The sequence below is a fragment of the Psammomys obesus genome, unplaced genomic scaffold, assembly GCF_907164565.1.
Source record: "Psammomys obesus unplaced genomic scaffold, mPsaObe1.curated_primary_1811, whole genome shotgun sequence".
NCBI classification, from domain to species: domain Eukaryota; kingdom Metazoa; phylum Chordata; class Mammalia; order Rodentia; family Muridae; genus Psammomys; species Psammomys obesus.
Window position 1 is genome coordinate 7,871,257 of NW_026596149.1, and position 23,591 is coordinate 7,894,847.

Genomic DNA, 23,591 nt, shown 5'->3' on the forward strand with positions numbered 1-23,591 from the left:
GCGTACACAATGAGTAGCTGACTGCACAGATGAGCAGCCAACTGTGTGCATGTCGGCACGTCTGATGATGCCACATGATGTATATATGAGCAGCTGGGCCTCGGGGTTCCTGTCCTGTGGTGCTAGTCCGGTGTCACAATTCCTTCTTTGGGGTGATAAATATCATCCTGAATTGTTGGTTGACCATTTATGAACTAGGAGGATATACAAGTCATGTGAACACATTTAGCTCAAGAAAGGAGGGGCACCTTTGTGAAAGGTAGACAATATCTGAAAACCTACAGTCTAATCTTGCCACGCCCTCCACTCACCTTTATTCATGCTCCACAGTCCTAGAATGTCCCTGTAACTTTTCTCATTTATGCTGCATCTGTTGGGTGTTTGTCACAGCCAGACCCCTGTACACCAAGGATGCTGCTTCTTTCTTCCTTCCCATGTCTGTTGAAGGAAAAGGTTTATTTTGCTCACCGTTTCAGAGGTTTTTTTCCATCACACTGAAAAAGGCATGGCGGACCATGCAGTGAGAACATGTATGGAACCACTCGCTTTCAGAACCACTCACTTTGCAGGGCATAAGAGAGGGTTCCATTCAGCAATCAGAGAGAACACGACCATGGCACCCAAAGGAGACTCAGGAATAACTGCCCTGATTAAAGGAGACAAACGGAGGACGGAAGGACTGCCCCAGCCCTGGAGGCAGCAGTCCTTCACTTGAGGGGCTGACATGGTGCGGCCATAATTTTTGAGGCCACCATAACCTATATAATAAGACGTGACCTTGAACAAAATAAAAATTAAAAGAGAGGAAGAACAAAAGGTTAACAAAAGCAATCAACAGGAAGTAACGTGTGAAGATCTTGTTGCGCAACCAGTTACCCTGGGCTGCTTCTTCTAGATCCCCTTGGATGTCTAGTCTAATGGCAGCCTTGGCACCTAAGTGAACAAACCAAATAAATATCTAAAGATCTTTGACTTGAAACATACTTTTCACTGCCACAGCTCCAGGAAACGGTTGGCTAACTATATCTTTACACAGGAAGTTCGTTACGTGGAGAGAGATTTTGACCTTGGGATCCATAGGCACCCTGTCCCTGGCTTACATAGCAGACCCTGGTAAAGTCATCACTAGATCTAGGAGTTGCATAGGTCTTCTCTTGATAGAGTTAGTTTTACTGTAGCATCTAAGCTGTCTTATCAGTCTGGGCTTGCCACAGAACTTGAGTTGACTTTGGCTGTCATTGTTATCTACTCTGCCTGGCATGTGCTCAAAGCATACAGATAGAGGCTTTTCTCTCTGGGCAACTATTGTGCTGTTTTCCAGTTTGTTCCCAGCCTGAGGCTAGCAAAGAACCATCCTGGTGGAAGTCGCCTCAGGTTACAAGCCTTGGGGAAAGCAATATCCAGTGGAAATGGGCCTGGAGGGCTTTGAATCAAGAGCAGGCTCTGCGCTGGCTACTCTCAGAGAGTCTCTGCCCCCTTAGGAAGATAAAAGCTGTCCTGTCTGTCGCCTGCATGTGCAGGAAAGCAGGCTGGAGGGTGTCTATTTTGCTAAATGGTACCTCTTCCCGTTCTCTCCTTTAGGCTGTGGAGGGACTCTTATGGGTGACCACGGTATATTCAGCAGCCCTGACTATCCTCAGGCCTACCCAAACAACACACATTGTGAATGGACCATCATTGCTCCTTCTGGAAGGCCTCTTAGCCTCGGGTTTCTCTTTGTCAGCATCGACCCTCCAGGCGGCTGTGACCACAACTACCTCATACTCTATAATGGTCCAGACGACCGCTCGCCACCCTATGGACCATTCTGCGGAATAGTGAGTAAAACAAATAGTATTAGATTTTCATATATGATTTTTAAACAATGAAGGTAACTATAGGCACATGCAAAGAAAAAGTTGCAATTCAGTGGTTTTGGGAGCATGCGTGACATCTAGTGGTGGATATGGTATATTACAGTCACCACTGAAACAATCAGCCCTTACCTCTCTATTCACAGGGACCTTTGAATTAGGACAAGAGTTCTATCACTTGACCGATTTTTAAATGTGTTGTAAAATTTTATTTTTTAGAAATATTAGAAAGTACGTCAAAAATTTAAAAGCTTGAGAGTTCTATCTTCTTGCTAGTACTTTTCTTTGAGTATATACACATCTATACATATTTTATACTGTTTGTCACTTGCCAATCTGCCATTAACATCTTACCACACTGCTTTAGGAACCTTTTGATGTATCATTTTCCATGTGCCTTTGCACAGCACGAATTACTAAACAAAGGAAAGTGAGTTCTCATCTGCTCACGATTACAGTGCTGTAATCAGTGAGGACGGACACGGCAGGAAACATTTGGCTAACTACATCAGCGCACTTCCCACAGGGAGTTGGTTACTTAGGGGGAGAATTTGATCTTGGGACCAGTAGGCACCCTGTCGCTGTTACACGCGGGATAAAAGAGATAACTTCCTGGTACCTTTGTACGGCTCCTGTGTGTAGCTGGCTCCTTCCAAGCAGCCAGCTCCATTTGATTCCACAGCCTGCGCTGTAGGGAGAACAGCTCACTCTGGGCTTTGCAGATGAAGGAGGTCTGAGGTTCCAGGAGGCAGATGACTCCCCCATGTAGCCAAGTGTCCCTAAATCCAAGCCTGTAACTGGATACTGTGATGCTTTCAAAATACACTCCCTCCCATGTGTAATTATTTTATCACTTATTTTATTAAATGAAAGGCATCAGCAATTCATTTAACATTTCACAGTGTTAATCCATAATACAAAACATAGGAATAAAAGGAAAAACAAGTAAAACACTAACACAAAACATTGGGTCACACACGCTGTGTGAGGCAGTGGCTGCTGTGTGAGGAACTGCTTGCACTTTCTGTTGCAGTAAGGATGCACACAATTGTTCACACTCAGGTCAGATGTCTAGGGAGTGAGGAGCACCGAGAGTTTATCATCACCTCCTCACCCGCTACCTCTCAGCCTCCTGCCCCGAGAAGCACTCTTCTGTATTAGTTAAGGTATTACCTGTTGGCCAGTTACTACTAGAAATGTACATTGGCTCACCATTGGAACTTGTTAGAACCACACCAGAGTTTTACAGGTAATCCTTCAAGTAGGCTGATATGTCTAGAAATATGTTCAATTAAAAAAATAACCTTGCTTTTCTTCCTCCCCTCAGGACATCAACATAGCCCCTTTTAGGGCCTCATCAAGTCAGGTCTTCGTAAGATTTCATGCTGAGTATACGACAACTATTTCGGGATTTGAGATACATTGGGAGACCTGAATCAGCCGTGTGGCCCTGCCCAGAACTGTGCCTTTCTCATCCCATCCCCTGCGCCATCAAACATGGCCTGAACTTCTGCGCCCTTATCAGAGACAGTGTGGGACCAATTTTGTACATTCAGTGTTCTGAAGACAGAGCCTGGCTTTGTTCACCTCAGCGGCACATACCATTCTTACTGGACATACCACTTGGCTGACCTTTTTTAAAAAGTTCCTTAAAGGGTTTTCCTGGCATATTGATGTACATTGTTAAAAGTCAGGGATATAAATAGGTGTATTGTTTCTACAACAAAAGTCAAAGGAGGGGTAATAAACATTACTGAAAACCATGTACAGTTCTGTTGTCTTCATTTTTAAACCCACTGCAATTTGGTGTTTTACTGAGCTTGAGGGAGAAGAATTTACTGTGACCTCTGAAATTGTTCTCCATCCCAAGCTCTCCAGCTTCTGGTCCTGGCCACTGAGTCTCCCCTCTGATGGTTCCCAGGACTCTGTGCCATCCCAGCCGTCAAATCTCGGCACGCCCTCTACTTACCTTTATTCATGCTCCACAGTCCTAGAATGTCCTTGTAACTTTTCTCATTTATGCTGCATCTGTTGGGTGTTTGTCACAGCCAGACCCCTGTACACCAAGGATGCTTCTTCTTCCTTCCTTCCCATGTCTGTTGAAGGAAAAGGTTTATTTTGCTCACCATTTTAGAGGGTTTTCCCTCATCACACTGAAAAAGGCATGGCGGACCATGTAGTGGGAGCTTGCACAGAACCGCAAATTTGGCAGAGAAACTAGGAAGCAGAGCTCTTAGATTAAGCCCTAGTGCTCTGGTTCCTCCAGCCCAAAGTTCTATGGCCTCCCCGGACCATCCACCAACTGGGGACCAAAGGTTCTGCAGCCTCCCCAAACAGCGACACCAGCTGAGCATCAACTAACTGTTCAAACCCAAGGGCCTGTGGAGGCATGGCAGACTCAAACATTAAGTTTTCAGAAAAACCAGCCCTACCCTGCATTGCGCAGTGATTGTTTGGCTCTTTAGCTTTGCATACCCTTTTTGCACACTGCTGGAGCCCCGCTGACTTCCATACTGTGCTGCTCACATCGCAATTACTACCGTAGAGACATCTGTGCTACTTCTAGCCCCACAGTGCCACCTGCAACTAATACAGGCCGTCAGTTCTTAGTACATGTGCATCTTAGGTTAACTTAGTTAACTTTCCGTTACCCTGCACGCCTGCTTCAAACTACTAGCAGACAAGAAATCAACGAATATTTGGTTGTAAAAGTTTGATGTTTCTTTTTAAAAGTTGTTCATAAAAGCAAAATCTCAAAGAAATGATGCTCTAAGAAGGACCAAGCTCTAAATCTCAACCACATTCTATATATTTCTATTCAAATTAAGCCACGGATATTTACTGTAGACAATTCTATTTATTATCAAGTATGGAAAAATGCACAGACCCACAGAACAAAAGCTTGTGTATGCCAGCTTATATTGTCTCTGAGTAGTGGAGATAACGTTTCTAAATCAGAGGTGTCTTGAAGCTGTGTATGTATTTGCCTTGGGTGTGTGGCCTTGAAAGAAACCATCACCTCAGGCGTCCTAGCTTTGCAGCTTTGTTGAGGATGGGAATATCCCATAGCATGGTGCTCCCTCCTACTTTTCCAGAAGGGCAGCTAAGGGAGGTGCTTACTACTTCCTTTTCACAAGAAAACCCAGTGCTTCCCAGAGTTCCCCGTGGCCCCCAGAAGATCAGACAACTTCACAGAAAGAAACTTACTACATGTTATCTAGGCAAAGCGAAGCCTTTAAGACTGGCACTGACTGAGAGGGCGTTGCTTCATCTTACTGTATAGAATATATAGCTGTATCAATGGAGTACTCTCACCTTACACAGCCCTTCTTCCATTAGCTATGCATGTATCTCCAGTTTATGAATAATATGGTAGATCCAAAGGCTCTCGACAAGCTGGAACAAGGGACCAATTGCAAGACCACCAGAATTTGAAAGTGATTCATGTTTGATAATGCATCCTATTGCTGTGGCTGTTAGGACATTCTCATGTCGTTCATATCAGAAGTCTCTCTCCCATTCTTTACCTTTGCAATGCATTTAGGGAGTCAGAGCAAGATCCCGCATTCATCCGCACAAAGACAACAAAGCACAACCACCGTCTTCTTCGTGGAGAAGAACTCCTTGAAAACTCAGAGTCCATTTTCCTTTTGCTGTGCACACAGAGTTTATGTCTTCAGGGTGGCTACTGCCTCTGCACCTAAAAGGGTCCTCTCAGGTCTGGATTGCTACCTTGGAAATGTTGTACAGCCTTGCTTCTTTTTTTAAAAAAATTTAAGTTTTCAACTTTACATGACAATATCCAATACGCTTTCTTCAATTCTATAGTCACACTTCCTGGACATACTAGCATGCATCTTAGAAAAGTGTGAGTCCTTCTGAGTGGAAAGAGCTCTCACAGATACCATTGTTCTGTGGAAACCAACTGAGATAAAGCTGTCTCTCCCAGGGAAGCCCCATCTCAGTTGACTGGTTCCACTTTATAATTCACTCATTTATAAATGTTTATTGAATGTCTATCAGTTGTCATGAACTAAACACACTGAGGAGAAAATGAAGACAGGCCTCCATCAGCTGATGTCTCCCTACTTCACATTGCAAACTTCCCAGTTCCACCTTGCCTGGGTTCTTGAGTGAATCAAAACACAGCTCCCCTCCCCTCCCTTCCCCATCCTCTCCTCCCTCATTCTTTCTTTTGTCTTCCCTCATCCCCTTTTCCTAATCTTTTCTGCTCTCCCCTCTTAACTTATTTTTTCTCATTTCTTTCCACATTCTTTTTCCCACAGGGTCTTTATATGTAGACAGTGTTGACTTCAACTTGTCCTATATCCTCAAACTAAAATCTTCCAGCCTCTGCCTTTGTGTGCTGGATTTCAGGAGTGTACTGCCACAATCAGCCTCCATATTCTTATCTGGTGAAAGTTATATTACATCAACTCCTCAGAGCAAATGGCATGTTTGTTTTTTTTTTTTTTTTTCTTCTCGTTCCCAAAGTGCTTACCCTAAAGCATTATTGCCATCAAAACACTGGCAGGCAAATAATTAGTTGATATTAATTGAAAATATTAGTTGATACACACACACACACACACACACACACACACACACACACTCACACACACACATACACACACTCCTTCCAGGCCCCCAAATGGAAGCCCATAATGTCATAATGTAAAGTGAATGGGCACAAGGTGAAGAGGCAGGCAGCCTTATTTGGAGTTAATGGAAAGTTGTACTCTATATGACTCTGAAGGAACTCAAAGGAAGTACAAATGTCATTCAAAAAATAAAATAAAATGTAGATAAAAGCAAGTGTCTGCTTATGCAGAACTGAGACAAACCCAAAGCCATAAACAAGCCACTTACTTGAGGCAAAAATGGGAACTTACAGCATCCTATCTGAGATGAAGCTGGTCAGAAAACACAATCTCTTGCATGAGCACCACTTCCTCTTGCTGCCTCCTCATGGTCCAGCAATAAGCAGCTTAATGCAGAATCAGGGGCAGCTTTCTGGCCCTCTGGGATCCAACCTATTCCCTTATAGTCTGGGTCAGGGGTGGGATTGGAGGGAACTGGTCTTCCACTGCCCTCTGACCTCTCTCCCTCTCCTATGCCCCAATCAACTAGACTTGAGCTTGCTTTTAATATTCAAGATTAAGTGCACTGTCTGGCCAGAGGGGCTACATTTGGCCTTTAGGGACTATCTGGGAATCCCTTTCCTAAGACCCAAAGACTCTCTTAAGACACTATCCTGGTTGATTGTGTGTGTGTGTGTGTGTGTGTGTGTGTGTGAGTGTGTGAGTGTGTGTGGTGTGTGTGTACCTGACAAGCTAGAGTTATCTGAGAAGAGGAGCCTCAATTGAGGAAACACTGCCAGAGGGCTGCCTGGAGGTCCCTTGAGTATGATTGACGTAGGGTCTCAGAGGGCTGTGAGTGATGCACCCTGGGCAGGTGGCTGGATGATGTAGGAAAGCAGGCTAAGCGAGCCACAGGGAGCCAGCCAGGAAGCAGCTTTCCCTCCATGCTCTCCTGCCTCCAGCTTTTTGCCTTAATCTCCCTCACTGCTGAAGAGTCACCGAGAATTATAGGAATTGTAAGATGAAATAAACTCTTTCCTCCCCAAGTTTGCTTTCAGTTATGGTACTTACCACATCAATAGAAACCCCGACTAAAGCAGACCCAGCGGAACCTGTTGTGACTTTAGGCATTCTTGTGACAAACACCCCAAGGGAAATATAGGTTAATGACAGTCTGAGATCAGGAAAGGTCATAGATGCAGGTTTTACTACTCATAACTTCCTATTTCGTTTAAACTCCAGCTAACAAGAAAAATTGTCTTCAAAATTCTTCCACAGAGCTCCAGGGAGAGAAGTTTAGTGCAGTCCTTGTGCTGTGCCAGGCACAAACACTCCCCACAGGACAGGAATAACTCCCTGGAACAGTCAGAGCCATCACTCCCACTTGAGAGACGAGAAACATGAGTTATAGAAAACAGATATGGACTCACCGTGACAGGGTTGTGATTATAATCCATATAACCATGGGAGAGAGAGTCTCATATCCGGCCCAAAGGACTAGGTATGACTTATTAAATATTATTGTTGATATAGCCATAGACCCATTTGGAAAATTTTAAAGCTCTATCGATCAATCTGTCTATCTATCTATCTATCTATCTATCTATCTATCTATCTATCTATCTATCTGTTTTGGCACCTGGAATGGAGAAGTCTAGTGGATGCACTAAGCCCCTCCCCCTCCCATTCCCCCCCCCTCCCCCGCCAGCCACCACTATTTGTCAGATCTGATCTAATGTTAACTGCAGTTGTACAGTGTCAGAATTCAAATAAATTGCAGGACACAGCAGATGTCTGCTGGAGAATCATTTGGGACATGGGAATGGCTCCCTCCATTAAGTTTTGGAAGTACAATGTGGTGAATGTTGTAAGAACAGCAAAAGGCAGTTTATTTTTTTCTTCTCTCAAGAGTCAAAACAAATTTCTAGAAAACTGAGGAAGTGAATGGAAATGTATTGACAAATAAAGGGAATTGTTTCCCCAGATAATTTCAAGAGAGAAGCACAAGAGGAATGGGAATTGCTGGCCCAGGAGTTGTCTGCTGGCAGGTATAGCAGAGAAAGCAAGGCAGGAAGTGGAACCCTTGACACTCATAACTGCCATTCCCCTGCACCAGCAAAGGCAGCCTGGGGATGACTTTCTGCACAAAACTGTGCTCTTGCCTCTAAAGACATTTAAGAAATGACCCGGGGAAAATGAATGCAGACGTAGACGGAAACAAACACACACAAAGAAAGCAGTGAGAGAGGACCAGGCAGCCACACAAATCATCTAGAAAAATCAGCTCAGATCCTTAGGCTTGAACATGAAATGCCAACTAAGACCAATTACCAGAAAGACTCTCACCTGCAGGAAAAAGAAGAGACCTTTCAAACAAACCCAGTTAGTCAAAGGAGGGAAGGTTAAAAGTATTATCTTCAAAGCTGTGAAGAAGATATCTGTGAGACATCTGTTAAGGGATGTCTGTGAGATCTCACATGTATTTGAGAAAGAAGGGGAAGGTCCCGATCCTGCAGACCTGTTGTGCTCCTAAGCTGTGTTGAGGATGCACTCCCCTGGGGGGAGGGGCGGGAGAGCAGTGAGAGGGTACCGAGAGAAGCAGTAGTCTGCAGAAGAAACCAAATCTTCCTGCGTCTGGCTTTGTGCTTTCAGCCTTCACAACTGTGGGAAGGTAAGTTTGTGTTGTTTAAACCGCTCAGTCTATGGCGCTTTGTTATACCAGCACTCAAGGATTCACAAGGGTACAGATGCTATCAGCTTATACAGTGAAACTATCACCCTCGGAGAGGGCTGGAGGAAGAAATAGCAGTGACTTTTCGAAAGCATTAAAATATTAATGTGCTGGGCTCAGAGGGACTTACAGAGGCTGAAGCAACAATCACAGGGCTTGTGTGAGTCTGTGCTAGGCCTCTCCATCCATGCTGTGGTTGTTTAGCTTCGGGTTTTTGTTGGAGCCCTAACAATGGGAGTGGGGATGTCTCGGACTCTTGCCTGCTTGGGAGACCCCTTTCCCCCTACTGGGTTGCCTTGTCCAGCCTTGATATGAAGGTTCGTGCCGAGTCTTATTGCATCTTGTTATGCCATGCTCACTTGATACCACTGGGAAACCTGCTCTTTTCTGAAGAGAAATGGAGGAGCAGTGGATCTGGAGGAGAGGCAAGGAGAGGCGAGGAGAGGCAAGGAGAGGCTGGTAGGAGGGGAGGCTGCAGTCAGAATGGATTGTGTGAGAGAAGAATAAAAAAAATAAAATATTTACAAAAATATCGATGAATCAAGAAATAGATAGATAATAGAATGGCGCCCGGTGAACAACCATGAAACGATAAAGCTGGAAAATCATAAATGGGTGTTAACTTGAAGGTAAAGGGAGGCTGACTTACATAATTCCACACTATGCTGCCTGGTGGCCTTTAAAATGTGAAGGGAAAAGTCGCAACCTTACGTGGAGAAAGCGGACAGACTCCATATTACCCAGTCAACCATCTACATCAACAGGCTGCACTGGGGAAGATGGAATTTTAGTAGTATTTCCCCAAAATTCCTAATTTCTGTCCGAATACAGCGAAACATCTCACAAGCCCATAGGCAGCAGGGGTCTCTGAACTATCTGCTCGGTGCTCTCAACAAAAGTCTACCTAAGACCTGAAGAGCCATGGCACTTCAGGTCGCCAGCACAAGTGCCATCTTTTCATCTGAGGTATGCTTCTAGGAGAAATTTCTGCTTTCGAATTCAAAGGGCAGAACTCTCTTCGATCACCCCACTGGCTCACTGCTTATATGTGTCTCTAAACTCACCTGTCTGTCTGTCATGTACCTAACATCAGGAGAATAATTCTGCTATCAGTCCCTGTTTCATAGTGTGAAACTGCCAGCAAGAATAGATTTTTGAATGAGAGGCAAGCTATTGCTGGGGCCATCAAGATCGAGTCATTGGGTTTGCCAGAAATCAGTCTGTTCATCTCTCTCTCTCTTTCTCTCTCATCTATCTATCATCTATCTATCACGATCTCACTGTGCACGCGTGTAACCGTTAACTCTGTTAACTCTGACATGAAGTTTGCTGTTAGCATCTAACCCAGTTGCTCAAGACCAAAAGGTCATTGTTGGGGGCGGAAGTGGGGAAATAGCGAGGATACAGTGAGCCTCCAGCCGAGGACGCAAGTTTCTGGCCGAATTCTTGCCTCTAGAAACATGATCATAACCCAAGCCTCATACCTCTGCCAGGTCTGTGGCAGCCGCAGGGGCACACGAGGAACTCAGGGTAACAACCCTCCGTGCGAGGGGATCAGCAATGAAAGGCGCGGGACGAAGAATAACTGACTTCTGGATTTCCCAAGTCTCAACTCCAAATCCCTAAACACAAGCTGTTCTCCCAACGTTTCCCTCTGTTCCAGCATCCCGCTCTGAAAATTCCCTGCTTCCGCCCACAGAGCTTTGTTTTTCAGTTAGTCTACTGAGCATGCGCAAGATCTAGACCGCGCCTACCTGTTTGGTCCAATGCAAGTTCCAAACCCAAGGAAGATGGGTGTTCCTCAGCGTGGGGCGGAGTCTCTGTTCCTAAAACGTGTATGATTGGCCGGCCTCGGGGTCCACATTCTTCTGTGGGCAGAGCCTCGCCCGGAGCCAGGGCTGGGAAACACTTCTCCTAATTTGGGAAGTGTCAGGCCGGGAGGGGCGTGGGGTTGGCCGGATTTGGTGTGCGCCTGCGCGCTCGCTGGGACAGGGTGTGTTCCTCCTCCGGGATCCTGTTTTTGGTTGATCCAGCTCGTCGCTTGCCACCCGAGTTTCCCCTGCGGGCTCCCACGCACACCCGCCGGGTGTTGCCCTCAGCGGTGAGTGCGCGGGGTCCGGGTCCCCCCAGTAAGGATTCCGCGGGGATGCCCACTCTCCCTCACGCAGCCCTGGAGAGTCCAGCCCAGGCCTCTACCCTTCCTGCCCCCGCCCCCACTCCCACACACTCTTGCCATTGCCCACGTGCTTTGTTGTCCTTTGCTACAGAACATGTCCAAGTCACTGAAGAAGCTGGTGGAGGAGAGCAGGGAGAAGAACCAGCCGGAAGTGGACATGAGTGACAGGGGCATCTCCAGTATGCTGGATGTCAACGGCTTGTGTAAGTTTTCTGACAGTTGCTAAGTTTGCTAAGAAACTGCGCTCTCGGGAGGAGAGTCTCAGAATGCTTCCACTCCCACCTCTGCACAAAGATCACCTGTCAGGGTCTTGGCTCAGAAAGTTTGCAAACACAGTTCGTTCTGCTGGGTCTGGTAAAGCAGATGAGACCCTCACAGGAGGCGTGCTGCAGTCCCCTTATCAGCTGTGGAGGTGCTTTCAGGACGTCGAAGCCAATTTTCCATGTGGTGACTCTAATATCCATTCACGTTTTTAATTTGAAGTCACTTTTGACTCTGTATGGATCATGAGCCCTTGGCACTCAAAAGTTACACGCTTAGTAAGAATTCTTGTGCCGGGAGTGTTACAAACATTTCTCCCTCATCCCTCATTTCTGGGTCATTCCCCTGTTTGCGTTCAGACTTTGCTCACACTTGCGCTCCTCGCTCATCACCTCCAGTTGAATGGCCCCTTTAATCATGGGTGGCTTTCAGCCTTGAATTTGTGTGACACCTACTTTATTAACTCTGCTGTAAAGCCAGACTGTAAACTCAGTACCGTGGTCATTAGCCCCATTGCCTGGGTCCCTCTCACAGGGTGCTCCCATTTCCACATCCTCTCACAGGGTGCTCCCATTTCCACATCCAGACAGTTGTCATTACGTGTGAGTGTTGGATCACAATTGCAAGATTTTTTTTTTTTTAATTCCAGAATTTAGGTTTTCATCGTTTTTAAATGGTAGAAACTAATCTGGCGTTTGAAGATAGTTTCTAAGTGGAATGCAACACTTCTGTAGCTTGAGTGTGACTTTATTCAGACCCTCCGAGGACTTAATGGTGGTGGTGTCCTGCATTCCTCCTTGGGCTGTACAAGGGCTGACTCTGATCATAAGGCTTGGTGATCCCCCCACCCCGGGCCAGGGCTACAGAGCCCTAAGGGACCGCTGGGGGGCACTGGGAACCACTTCTCCCCTCCCCCCAGCACCCCGACAGTTTCGGGGTGGGGTGCGCATGGATCTTTTCCTTGCACACAGCAGCATCCAAGCAATGCTGAATAAGTTCCACTGCTTGAACCCGAGCAGTCACATCTTCCTGCCTGTCTGTTTCCTCTTCCCCACTCATTTCCACCTGTAGTCCTTGCACTTAATGGCCAAGAGTCACCTCAGACATCACAGCCTACGAAAAGCCTTCTCTTTCTACTCCACTCTGTGAAACTGGCCTTTTCTTCAAGGCACAGATCACACAGGCTGTAATTAGTTTGTTAATTAATTAACTATTTATTAACAACCGGAGGCTGTAATTAATTAACTATTCATTATTTTTCATCCAGTAGCCCCTCTTCCTCATTCAGCTGCCAGGAGAACCGTAGCTGTGCAGTATCCATATAGTGTCTGGAACACAGCAGGCACTCCAGAAATGCTTGATGAATGAAGCAAGGAATGATGGGCTAGGTCTATGAGTTCCAGAGAGCCAGGTAGGCTTTCCCAGCTGACCATCAATCAGAGGAGCTGTCCAGAGGATTTAAAGGTGGTGGATGGCTTCCTGGGCCTGGAGACTGTTGTCTGTGCTTGGAGCACTGGCTGGGGAGGATGCATCAAGGCAGAAGTGGTGTTGCAGACATCTTGCCCTTGTTGGCCATTGTGAAGAGTCCAGCTTTGGCAGCATCTTGACTTGCTTGATATGTGTTGTTCTCTTGCAGTAAGGATGGGATCGTGGTGGTTTTGACACTGAACTGTCTGCCGTGTTATAGTGCATGTCCATTGCCTTAGCCTAATTTGTGGTCACTGTGAGCTTTATTTTGGGTCCCATTGCTGTAGCGGATGGAGAGGATAAGCAAAAAGCAGGAGGCCTGGTGCATCTGTACCTTGCACAGTCCTTGGTTCTCTGCCTGCTGCATCCTTCTCTGTGGGCTGAAGGGTGAGACCACATTGGGCCCAGCCAGCTTGCATCATTTTGAAAGATGAGGATCCATGTAATATTAACAAATGGCAAGAATGGCTTTGCTATTTCAGTTCGGCTCCATTATCTCTTTGAAACCCTGGCTCTTACTATAGAAAAAAAGATAGCCACTTGCTTCCTGAAAAAAAAAAAAAAAAGCTTTGGCCTAATGCTGGGGGATATTGAAAGCAAGATCATTCTGTAATTGCTCAGACCTGAGGCTAAGGGAGAGCATTGGTGCTTCTTGGAAAGATCAGTGGAAGTTTGGAAATCTCACCCCCCTCTGGTGGAGTTGGCTTAAGGAAGGGCTGCCTATATGGACTCCCTGCCATGGGGACTTCCAAGAATATGGAAGATTCTAGAATGTTTACTGGAAGCTTGTTCCCAAACTGGCTTTATCAGCCATTCACTGGACTGGAGCTCAATGGTCAAGTGTTTGTGTAGAATGTATGCAGCTCTGGGGTTCAGTTCTCAGCACCACACAAATTTAAAACAGCAATCAGTTGGCATACGTGTATGTTCTATGACAGGATACTTTGAGCACTGTGTGGGAATTCCCATGCTCTTTTACTCACTCGGGCTTACCCGCAGCTCTGACGTTTTGTATGTTAGTACCTTGCTTGAACAGGTGAAAAATTAACATGCATGCAGACAATGATGCTTCTTATATCCTGAGCTTTCCCTTTACTGTATTTTCTAATTTAATTTCTTAAAAAAATAATTTAATGATTTAGCTTTGAAGATAAGAAGGGAGGATTTGCATTTCTCTGAAGCATTTGAACTGCCAGTATTTCTGCTTGGGAGGCCGGGGTGTCTGAGCACAGCCGAGTGTTTCCATAGATGTGGTGAATCACCTTCCCTTTTGTTGGGACAGGGTCTCATGTCAGCCAGGATGGCCTTGAACTTATTTTGTAGCTGAGGAGGACCCTCTGCTTCCATCTCCCAGGTGCTGGGATTACAGGCGTGCACCTCCACAGGTTACCTGTTAGACAGACTCTTGGTGGCCCTGTGGAGAGGCATGTTATCGATCTGGGGCAGCTTGGGGGCGAGTGAGACTCTGGACAAATGGGTGTACTTTAGCTATAATCAAGTCACATCTTCATGCAGCTTGGTGGCTCGGTGCAGCTTTGGGTTTGAAATGTGTAGGGGATATTTCACTTTCTTCTCCTGCTGACCCTCTGTCAGGTCTCGTTGAGAGAATTGGTGACCTACCTGTCTAGTGACTCCATTCTTTTATCACCTCCTCCGGGAGGCTTCCCCAGTCTCCTGATTTTTAACCTAACATTCCTCCAGCTTGGCTGGGTGTCTCTTCTATGTCCCTGTGTATTGGGAAAGAGTTTTGGGAGTGAAGAAGACTATTGCCTTTAATTAAGAAACTTTTACTTGAAAATGCATTTTTATATAGTATATCCTGATGCTGATTTTCTCCTCTTCCATCTCTCCACCCATATCCTCCACCCAACTCCACACCCTTTTTTCCTCTCTCTTTAAAAAACAAACATACCAAAAAGCCCAACAACACAGAACCTCATACAACACTGCTCCCACCTCAAGACCAGAAAACAAAGTGTACTAGCCAAAGACCAACAGGACGAAAAAAATATCCTGAAAAAAAAAAAAGAGCAATATGAGACAAGAAGTCTACAAAAACACCATTGAGCTTGTCTTGCCAAGATGTTCCTAGTCATGGGGCTTACTGTGAAGCTTGGTTAATATGCCCAGTGAGGAACCATTGGCAAAAACTAATTTTTCCTTTGTAAGCATATTTATAAATGTTGTGTATATGTTGTATCTAACCTCTTGCTTATGAGTGGGGGCCTGTGTCCACTTGCTCTTTTCAGTGCAGGGATCTCATCTACCTTGAACCTGACATGTTGCCACACCCTCGGGGAGCTCATGTGTGCACCCATCCTGTTTTGTCTAGTGGACACTGCTTTCTTGGAGTCATCCATCCCCTCTGGGTCTTACAATCATTCTCCTGCTTCATCTGTATAGCTCCCTGGGGGAGGGGAGGAGTTTGATGAAGACCTCTCATTTAGGACTGAGAACTATGAAATCTCTCACTGTCTGCACCTTGTCTGTCTAGTTATGGATCTCTGTATTAGTTCCCATCTATTGCAAGAAGAAGTTTCTCTGATGATGGCTAAGCATGGCGCTGAGCTGTGGGTATAGCAGACTGTAGTTAGGAGCCATGCTATTGTATGTTCTTTTAGCAGAACATTGGTATTTGGTTTTTCCTTTGGGTCAGTGGCCTATCCAGTTTCAGGTCTTGGCCATCCAATTGTCAGGCATGATTTCTATCCCATGGGCCTTAACTCCAATTATTTGTGCTACTAATACAGAGCGTGTTTCCTAGGCAGGTCACTGGTGTAGGTTGCAGTGTTTGCAGCTGGGTTGATAATTGTTTTTCTCCTCTGGTAGTGTACAGAGTACCTTCCGGTACTGTGAATGCCATTCAGTGGGGGTGAAGGCTCTAGGTAGGCAACAGCACAACTTCTCCACAGTCATTGAGATATGTGGGTATTCTCCTCAGAAGTAGGGCCTTACCATCAATTTATGAGAACAATCAGTAGCTTTGGCAATAGCCCAAGATACTGGTGGGTTTATGTGGGGCCCCTTTGCCAAAGACTGGCATAGATGGAAACCATTGCTCTCACCAGAACTTTCACCTGGTGGCATAAGGGTTCTAGTTGGAGCACTGTCGCCCCCATTCTTTGGTGACTCCGCTTATATTTCTTTTATATATGTAAATATTTTAGGAAGGTGCTACAGTATAATAGCCCTTAGTGTTACTGTCCATCCTCACACTCCTTCCTTTACCCCTCCCTTCCAGCTCCCTTCTCATTTAATACTCCTGCTCCAGTCCCACCCTCCTCCGGTCTCTCCTTAACAATATATTCCATTTCTCCTTCCTTGGGAGCTCCTTTCCCCCACCAGTGTCTTACTAGGTCCCTAACCACTGTGGATATATGGATCACAGCACATATCTCGAGGCTTAAAAGCAAACATCTACGTATAAGAGTAAACTAACAATATTTGTCTATTTGTTCTGTATTATCTCATTCAGTATGATTTTTTTCCCTAGCTCCATCTATTCAATTGAAAATTTTATGATTCCTTTTTTTAAAGCAGCTGAATAGTATTTCATTGTGTCAATGTACCCCATTTTATTGCTCATCTGTTGATGACATCTAGGCTATTTCGGGCTATTATGTGAAGAACAGCAGTGAACATGGCTGAGCAGATATCTCTATAGTAGGACACAGAGTCTGTTGGGTATATGCCCAAGAGCAGTATAGCTGGATCTTGAGGTAGTTCTATTCCCAGCTTCCTGAGAAACCGCCACACTGATTTCCTTAGGGGCTGTACAACTTTCTATGCCTCCCCCACCTTCCCCAGCAATGAATAAGTGTTCCCTTTCTTTGCATCCTTGTCAGCATGTGCTGCCACTTGTTTTATTCATCTTGGCCATTTTGACTGATGTGAGCTGAAATCCCAAAACACTTTAATTTGCATTTCGCTGGTGAATCAGGATGTTGAACATTTCTTCAAGTGTTTCTCAGCTATTTGTGTTTTATCTTTTGAGAATTCTCTGCTCAGTTTGTACCCCATTTTAAAACTGGGTTGTTTTCTTGAGGTTCAGTTCTTAAATTTTTTTATATGTTTGTCTCAGATATAGGGAAGTTGCAGTAGACAGTAAATTCGGGAAGATGAGCATCAGCCGAGTCCCCTCTGATGAGGTTTCTCAAATTTTCTACGTGGGGAGAAGTTTACAGCCACCGGGGAGAAGATACAACTTCTGGACTTTTTGTTTGTTGTTTTGTTTTGCATACCATTAAGCACTGTAAGGCTCTTATCAAGATAGGAATGAAGATTAAGGGAAGGTGTGACCTTTTCGGTATGACTGAAGAAGTAATGGCATTTTCTGTTTAAGTGTTTGATGCACTTTCACTGACTTTTTGCTTTGTTTTGTAAACAGCTTGTGCACGGAGCCCAGGCTGGACTTGGGTTTGTGAGCCCTCTGCTTCAGCCCTCCTCATATGCTGTCATGCCTCAGTGAAGCACCTTAAAATTCCTATTTACTTATTGTGTATTATTAGCTGGGGTAAGTAGACAGATACTCAGGCTTCTCTGAGCCTCGGCCTCCTCATGTATACACTGAGGATATTTAGTCTTTCTCTCCAGATCCTGCAGAGCAGCCAGCGCACCACTTTACAACAGTAAGGAAGTCCCACGTGAAAACTGCGCTCAGTCAGCAGCTGCTTTATGCCATGTGGTATTTTAACTAATAGTTGGAAACTTGTTTTTAAAGTTCCCTTGTGATTTTCAACAGAACAACAGAACCTGAGCCACAAACACAGCTAAAGTCCTGTGAATGCCCCCACATTTACAAATTTACTTGCTTGTGTCTGTGTGTGTATGTTTGTACGTGTGTATGTGTGTGTGTGTGTGTGCGTGCTACAGCATTGGTGCGGAGGTTAAAGGACAGCCTGCTGGAGTCAGGTTCTGTCATGTGAGTGCTGGGAACTGAACTCGGGTCGTCAGGCCTGGGGGAAGCGCCGTCATCCACTGAGCCATCTCGTCATCCTAAGCTGTTATTTTTAAAATTATTCTGTGAGAATGTTTGGCGTGGAAGCCTGAGGGGTGGTGCATTTCCAGTGGGTTTCGCCCACCGATCTCAGCTTCTCACCACCCTGGCGCTCACTCCTCCACGCGTCACCACACTCAGAATCCCCGGGACTCGGATGGGCGTGTATGGAGTGCCGTGGTCAAAAGCAGCCGTGTCACCACCCTGACAAGTTCAGAACTGTGATGATCCAGGGTCTTAGGGATTTTGTTGCTGCAGTGAAACACCATGACCAAAAAGCGAGTTGGGGAGAAAAGGGCTTGTTTGTCCTACACTTCCAAATTCATAGTCCATCATTGGAGGAAGACAGGACAGGAACTCAAGCAGGGCTAGAACCTGGGAGCAGGAGCTGACACAGAGGCCATGGAGGAGGGCTGCTTACTGGCTTGCTTCCCTTGGCCCGCTCAGCCTGCTTTCTTATAGAAACCAGGACCACCAGCCTAGGGATGGCCCCACCCACGATGGCCTGAGCCCTCCTCCCCCACTGATCACTAATTGCAAAAATATCATAGAACTGGATCTCATGGAGACATTTTTTCAGCGAGGCTCCTTTCTCTGTGATGGCTCCAGCTTGTATCAAGTTGACACACAAAACCAGCCAGTATATCCAGGAAGGGACAGGGGACACGAAGGGACATCCCCAGGATTGTGGCTTGAGTTCTGTTGAGAATGACAAATGCACTTTAAAAACTTGGTAAGCTTTCAACCCATAGTTAAAATACCACATAGCATAGATAAAATGTGCTATTATGCTACATAACTATTTAAAATAGTTAAAATGTAGAAGCCACTGACTGAATGCATTTTCATGCTGGGCTCTACTCTAAGAGATTTCCTTTATATTGAATCGTTATCCAGTGATAAATTAATATTTACTGTATGAGGACTATAAGGTGTGGTTTAAATAATAAAGCTGATTTCCACAGTAAAAATCGTGCCACTCACTGCTTCCACACTGAACCAGCTGTTACAAGAATGTGAATCGGTGTCAGAGCTGGTATGAATAGCTGTTGAAAATTACCTTTGATCCATTTCTACACTTGCCTTGAAAGAAAGCCTTGTCTCTTTTAGTGAGATCAGCTAAGACCCTGAGAATGCTGAAGGTCACTTCACAGCTGAAAAAGACCTCCTGCGTATTCTTAGGGAGTTTGCACAGGCTGCCTTGTTTTCGATTTTTGAAAGCAGGAGAGTGTGGTGGCAGAGGAATGGTCTGTCTATGTCACAGTTTGACCAGTAGGGGACAGTGTTGAGCCACTGATTGCATGCATTGTCTCTTCTCAAGATCTGCTGTTACCTTCCTAGTTGATTTTTAGCAACTCACCTCTCCTTTTTGTTCAGAGTTCAAGCACCTAATGTGACCTATTTACCTCACAGGCGAGAGGAATCTCACCCATGGTAAGATTTTGGTCTGAAACACCTTCCATGGTGGAGCCTCGCAAGCCTCCTCACAACAGGCTCTTGAGTACATGAACCTGTAGAATGTTCAGCTTTCACTGAGGTGTGATGTTTAGTCATGGAAAATTGTAATTTGTAATTGTAATTTGGAAAAGTAAAAAATGAAAAATGCCAAATTACTTCTATTTTCTTAATTTCCAGGGCTGCTATAACAAAATGCCGAATACTAGGTTCATTAAACATAAATACTGTTTCTCACAGGAAGTCTGAGATGAGGTCTGTCTCCTCCCTTTGTCCTCAGATGGCCTTTTCTCTTTTTGTGTGTCGGGGAGGGGACTGGGGCTAATGGTAATTGAACTTGGGACGCCCTGCTTGTCTAGACGGCACCCTGACATTGAATACAGCCATAATCATTCTCAAAGTTGTTTTTTTACTATTATTATTTTAATTTTAAGATAGGGTCTCAGTAAGTAGGCCAGGTGGCTTGGACTTACAGTCCCCCAGATCTTTGAACTTTAAAGGCCCGGCTCACCATGCCTGGCTCATCGTGTTATGGAGGACTGTGTTGGGGAAATGCTGGCAGAGCAGACGGGAATGACAGTATGACCTGTGGCTCCTCAACAGTGGTTCTCAGTCTCTGGGTCGTGGCCCCCTCGGGGGTCCAATGAACCTTAAACAGGGCTGGCCTGCGGAAAACGCAAATATTTCCATTACAATCATAACAGTCGGCAAATTTACAGTTGTGAAGGAGCAACAAAAATAACCTTATGGTTGGGGATCACCGCAACACAGGGAACCGAATCAAAGGGCCACAGCACCAGGAAGCCTGAGCAGTGATGCTCCTGAAGATCTTTCTGTTCCCGCATGTGGCTCCGTGTTCTTTGGCCTCAGAGTAGTGTTTAATATGAGGGAGGGCAGGGCCGAATGAGCAGGATGTGTCATCAGGCCAGGGAGCTCACTGGAAAGAGAATGTGGTTCTTCAGTTTTTCAGAGATTATTTTATAAACCCCAATACATAAATGGCACACCACCAGCTTTCCTATGTTAATACATTTTTATTATTTTTAAAATTATTCTTCTGTTTTTGAGATTATAATATAACTACATTACCCCCTCCCTCCACTTTCCTTTCATTTTTCCAGACCCTCCCGTATATACCTTTATGCTCTCTTTCAAATTTATGGCCTTTGTTTTCATTGTTACATACATGTATGTATATGTATGTATATGTTCGTAAATACATAAGTACAACCTGCTCAGTTTGTATACTGTTACATGTATGGACATTTTTAGGGCTGACCATCTGCAATACAACTCCTGCACCTAGGAATCAGGGATCATTGTGGAAGAGAGGGTGGAAGGATTCAACGATGAAGGAAGGGAGTTTGCTCTGAGGTTGTTCCTAGTGGCGTTGGAAGTTACACCCAGTTAGTTTCATCAGTGTGACCACCTCCACATGAGCTGAACAAGGACCACGACAGACAGGCTTCCATGGAAAGAGAGTGGCCAGGAGGCCTCATCCGAAACACTGCGAGCAACCAGAGTGCGGAGAATGGGAAAGTAGTCTTTCCCGGGGAACCAGTGAACCCACTGGTTATTCAATACCAAATGGTCAGGCTTGAAAGCAGTTTTTCCTTCCAGTGTTGAATGTTTAAGTCTTTAGGGCATGTCAGAGGTATTCACTTATCACATTATGAATCTTTTTTCTACAAATTGTGCACCTTGTTAAGAAGATAACATGCCACATATATATAATGTGTGTACATGTATGCATATTGTATCTGGGGCTGTGTGTGTGTATATGTGTATTTCTCCCTAGACAGCCAAGCTGGCCTGGAACTCACTGTGTAGTTGGGATGCCATCAAGCTGAGTTTCCTTGCATTTTTTCCCGGGTGCTGGTATCACAGGGACGCACCACCACGTGCGGCTTTGTAGGGTGTGTTAATACATGCTCACATTTATCACACACCACTTTGTAATTCCCTTAGAGTTTTTAAACTCATGATTTTGGGGGTGATAATGATGATCCAGTTAATGGCCGGGGAAACATGCTAAGGAAACCTAAATAACAGCCAGTCTGTGGTAGAAGAGGGGTTTGAACCCAGCCCTTCAGATTTCAGGAGCCGCATTCTTGGCTTCCTCTGTTTGCCTCCACATTTTTCTGACAAGATAAATGACTCATTGTGCAAGTAAACTTAATACTTGATGCCAAGCTGCTTGTGTTCCAGAAGTCGTGGTTCCTGCCTATGTGGGCTAGTGGCTTTGTCTCCACATAGGAATGCGCTCACGGATGCTGACCTGCCCGTCCGTGTGCACATCCTCTGAGCGGAGGAAGTCAGAATCCCGCAGACATTTGCACATGCCTTTTAAAAGATGACTTCATAAGCACTCGATGAAAGACTTCGTGCAGTCTGCACATTCAGAGCAGTGCAGCCTCTGTGTTCACAGCCAAAGCCAGCTCGGTAGAGCCTCTGAGCGCCTCCCAGTCACCACCCCTCGGGCAAGCCCACTCTCCCAGCTGTTAGGAGCGTGGATGAATGCTGCCGGGTAGCACACAGTGTAGCATCAGGGCTCTCCAGGCTGCGAGCCTGTGACACCCATTTGTGTGCAGTGGGTGGTGGGTGCCGTTTATTTGGCAGGCCCAGCACTGGCGGGCCTTTGAGCAGTGCACTGGTTTGGGTTTGAAATGTCTCCCGGGGTTTAGATGGTTTAATTCCTGTCTTGGTGCTACTGGGAGGGGGTAGAGACTTTTAAGATGCAGTAGCTCCAAGGGAGGCGGTCCCTGGGGCCCACCCTCTAAGGGGGTTTTAGTGTCCCGTCCTTTCTGCTCGGTGTTTCTGTCTGGTTCCCAACCTGGATCTCGCAGGTTTGCTCCAGCCACAAAGCAACAGGGCTGTCTTAGTCTGTGTTCTACTGCTGTGAAGAGACACCATGACCGAGGCAACTCTTGTAAGAGGAAGCATTTAACTGGGGCCTTGCGTACAGTTCCAGAGGGTGATTCCATGGTGATCATGGCGGGGAGAGGGACGGCCTGCATGGCACTGGAGCAGTAGCCGAGAGCTACATCCTGATCGGCAGGCAGCAGACAGAGAGGGACTGTCCTGGCACGGGCTTTGGAAACTTCAAAGCCCACCCTCCCACACACACACCACCACCCAATCCCCCCCACCCAATGACACATTTCCTCCAACAGGGCCATACCTCCCAGGGGCCATTCTTACTCAAACCGTCACAAGGCCCAAACAGCCAGGAGCTGAAACCTCCAGAAGTGACAGAGAGCTACCTGACACAGGTATTCTCCAGGTAGGCCTGTTGTAAACAGTGCTGCTGTGAGCATATGGAGATACATTTTGGTGAGCATATGTGTGCACGTCTGTTGGTTAAATACCAAGGAGCAAATTACTGGGTGGCGGAATGTGCACCCATATGCTTTTGAAAATACGAAGTGAGAATCACCAAAAGAGGGGAAATGTTTGAGAAGCATATACTGCTGACCTACACTGAGCACTCTTAGTGCCTAATGGGTTTTAAAGATGGCACCAAGCAGGCCAAGTGAGGTCCTTTCTAGAACATTGGCCCTCTCCAAGCAGAGAAGGGCCACATGAGTGGAGCCATCTGATCTACACAGAAGGCCTCCAAACATGGCTGTGTTGGTAACAGTGTCAGCTGGGGAATTAGCAAGAGTGCAGAGTGCAGTCCATTCCCCAGGCCGAGCTGTGAGGTCTGGGCGGCACGGTGTCAGGCTTTGCACTGAAAAGTTTGCTTCTTTGTTGGTGAGGGTTGTCATAGTTCCCGTTGCCCGGGTTACTCACATCAGGGAGCTCCCCTCTCCCTTGCAGTTGTTCTAGATTAAGTACCCTGATAAGAACAACTCTGGCTCATGTCCAGGTGGCTGGAGCGTGAAGCACTGAGCACGCAGGGTCCAGGTTGGAAAGCAGAGAGCTGTATGTGTAAGCGTGTGTGCTCAGCTGACAGTCTCTGTTTGCTTCAGTCCAGGACCCCCTGCCCAAAGAGCACTGCTTTTGTATTCTGTCCTGTATTTTATTTTACTAAATGTATGGGCTTTGCTTTCATGTCAGTTTTTTCTTTTCA

At 45.9% G+C, this 23,591-nt stretch overlaps 2 protein-coding genes and 1 long non-coding RNA gene across 4 annotated transcripts in view; 2 read left to right on the top strand and 1 right to left on the bottom strand.

Annotated features, from left to right (window-relative positions):
• Cubn (cubilin) overlaps nucleotides 1-3,616 on the top strand; it is a 226,607-nt gene extending 222,991 nt beyond the window's left edge. For both annotated transcript variants that reach the window (XM_055593908.1, XM_055593909.1), the window contains 2 exons: nucleotides 1,582-1,817; nucleotides 3,181-3,616. In XM_055593908.1, the coding sequence (XP_055449883.1) occupies nucleotides 1,582-1,817; nucleotides 3,181-3,288 (344 nt within the window). In that variant the 3' untranslated portion in view covers nucleotides 3,289-3,616. The remainder of the gene's footprint in view (nucleotides 1-1,581; nucleotides 1,818-3,180) is intronic.
• Nucleotides 368-10,828, bottom strand: LOC129666669 (uncharacterized). Its single transcript, XR_008718628.1, has 3 exons — nucleotides 10,649-10,828; nucleotides 3,823-3,949; nucleotides 368-438 (listed from the first exon to the last, which is right to left on the bottom strand). It is a non-coding gene; the product is annotated as an uncharacterized LOC129666669 (long non-coding RNA).
• Nucleotides 10,829-11,070: 242 nt separating this feature from the next.
• Rsu1 (Ras suppressor protein 1) overlaps nucleotides 11,071-23,591 on the top strand; it is a 171,268-nt gene continuing 158,747 nt past the window's right edge. Inside the window, exons 1-2 of the mRNA XM_055593690.1 lie at nucleotides 11,071-11,265; nucleotides 11,432-11,543. Of these exons, the coding sequence (XP_055449665.1) occupies nucleotides 11,435-11,543 (109 nt within the window). The 5' untranslated portion in view covers nucleotides 11,071-11,265; nucleotides 11,432-11,434. The remainder of the gene's footprint in view (nucleotides 11,266-11,431; nucleotides 11,544-23,591) is intronic.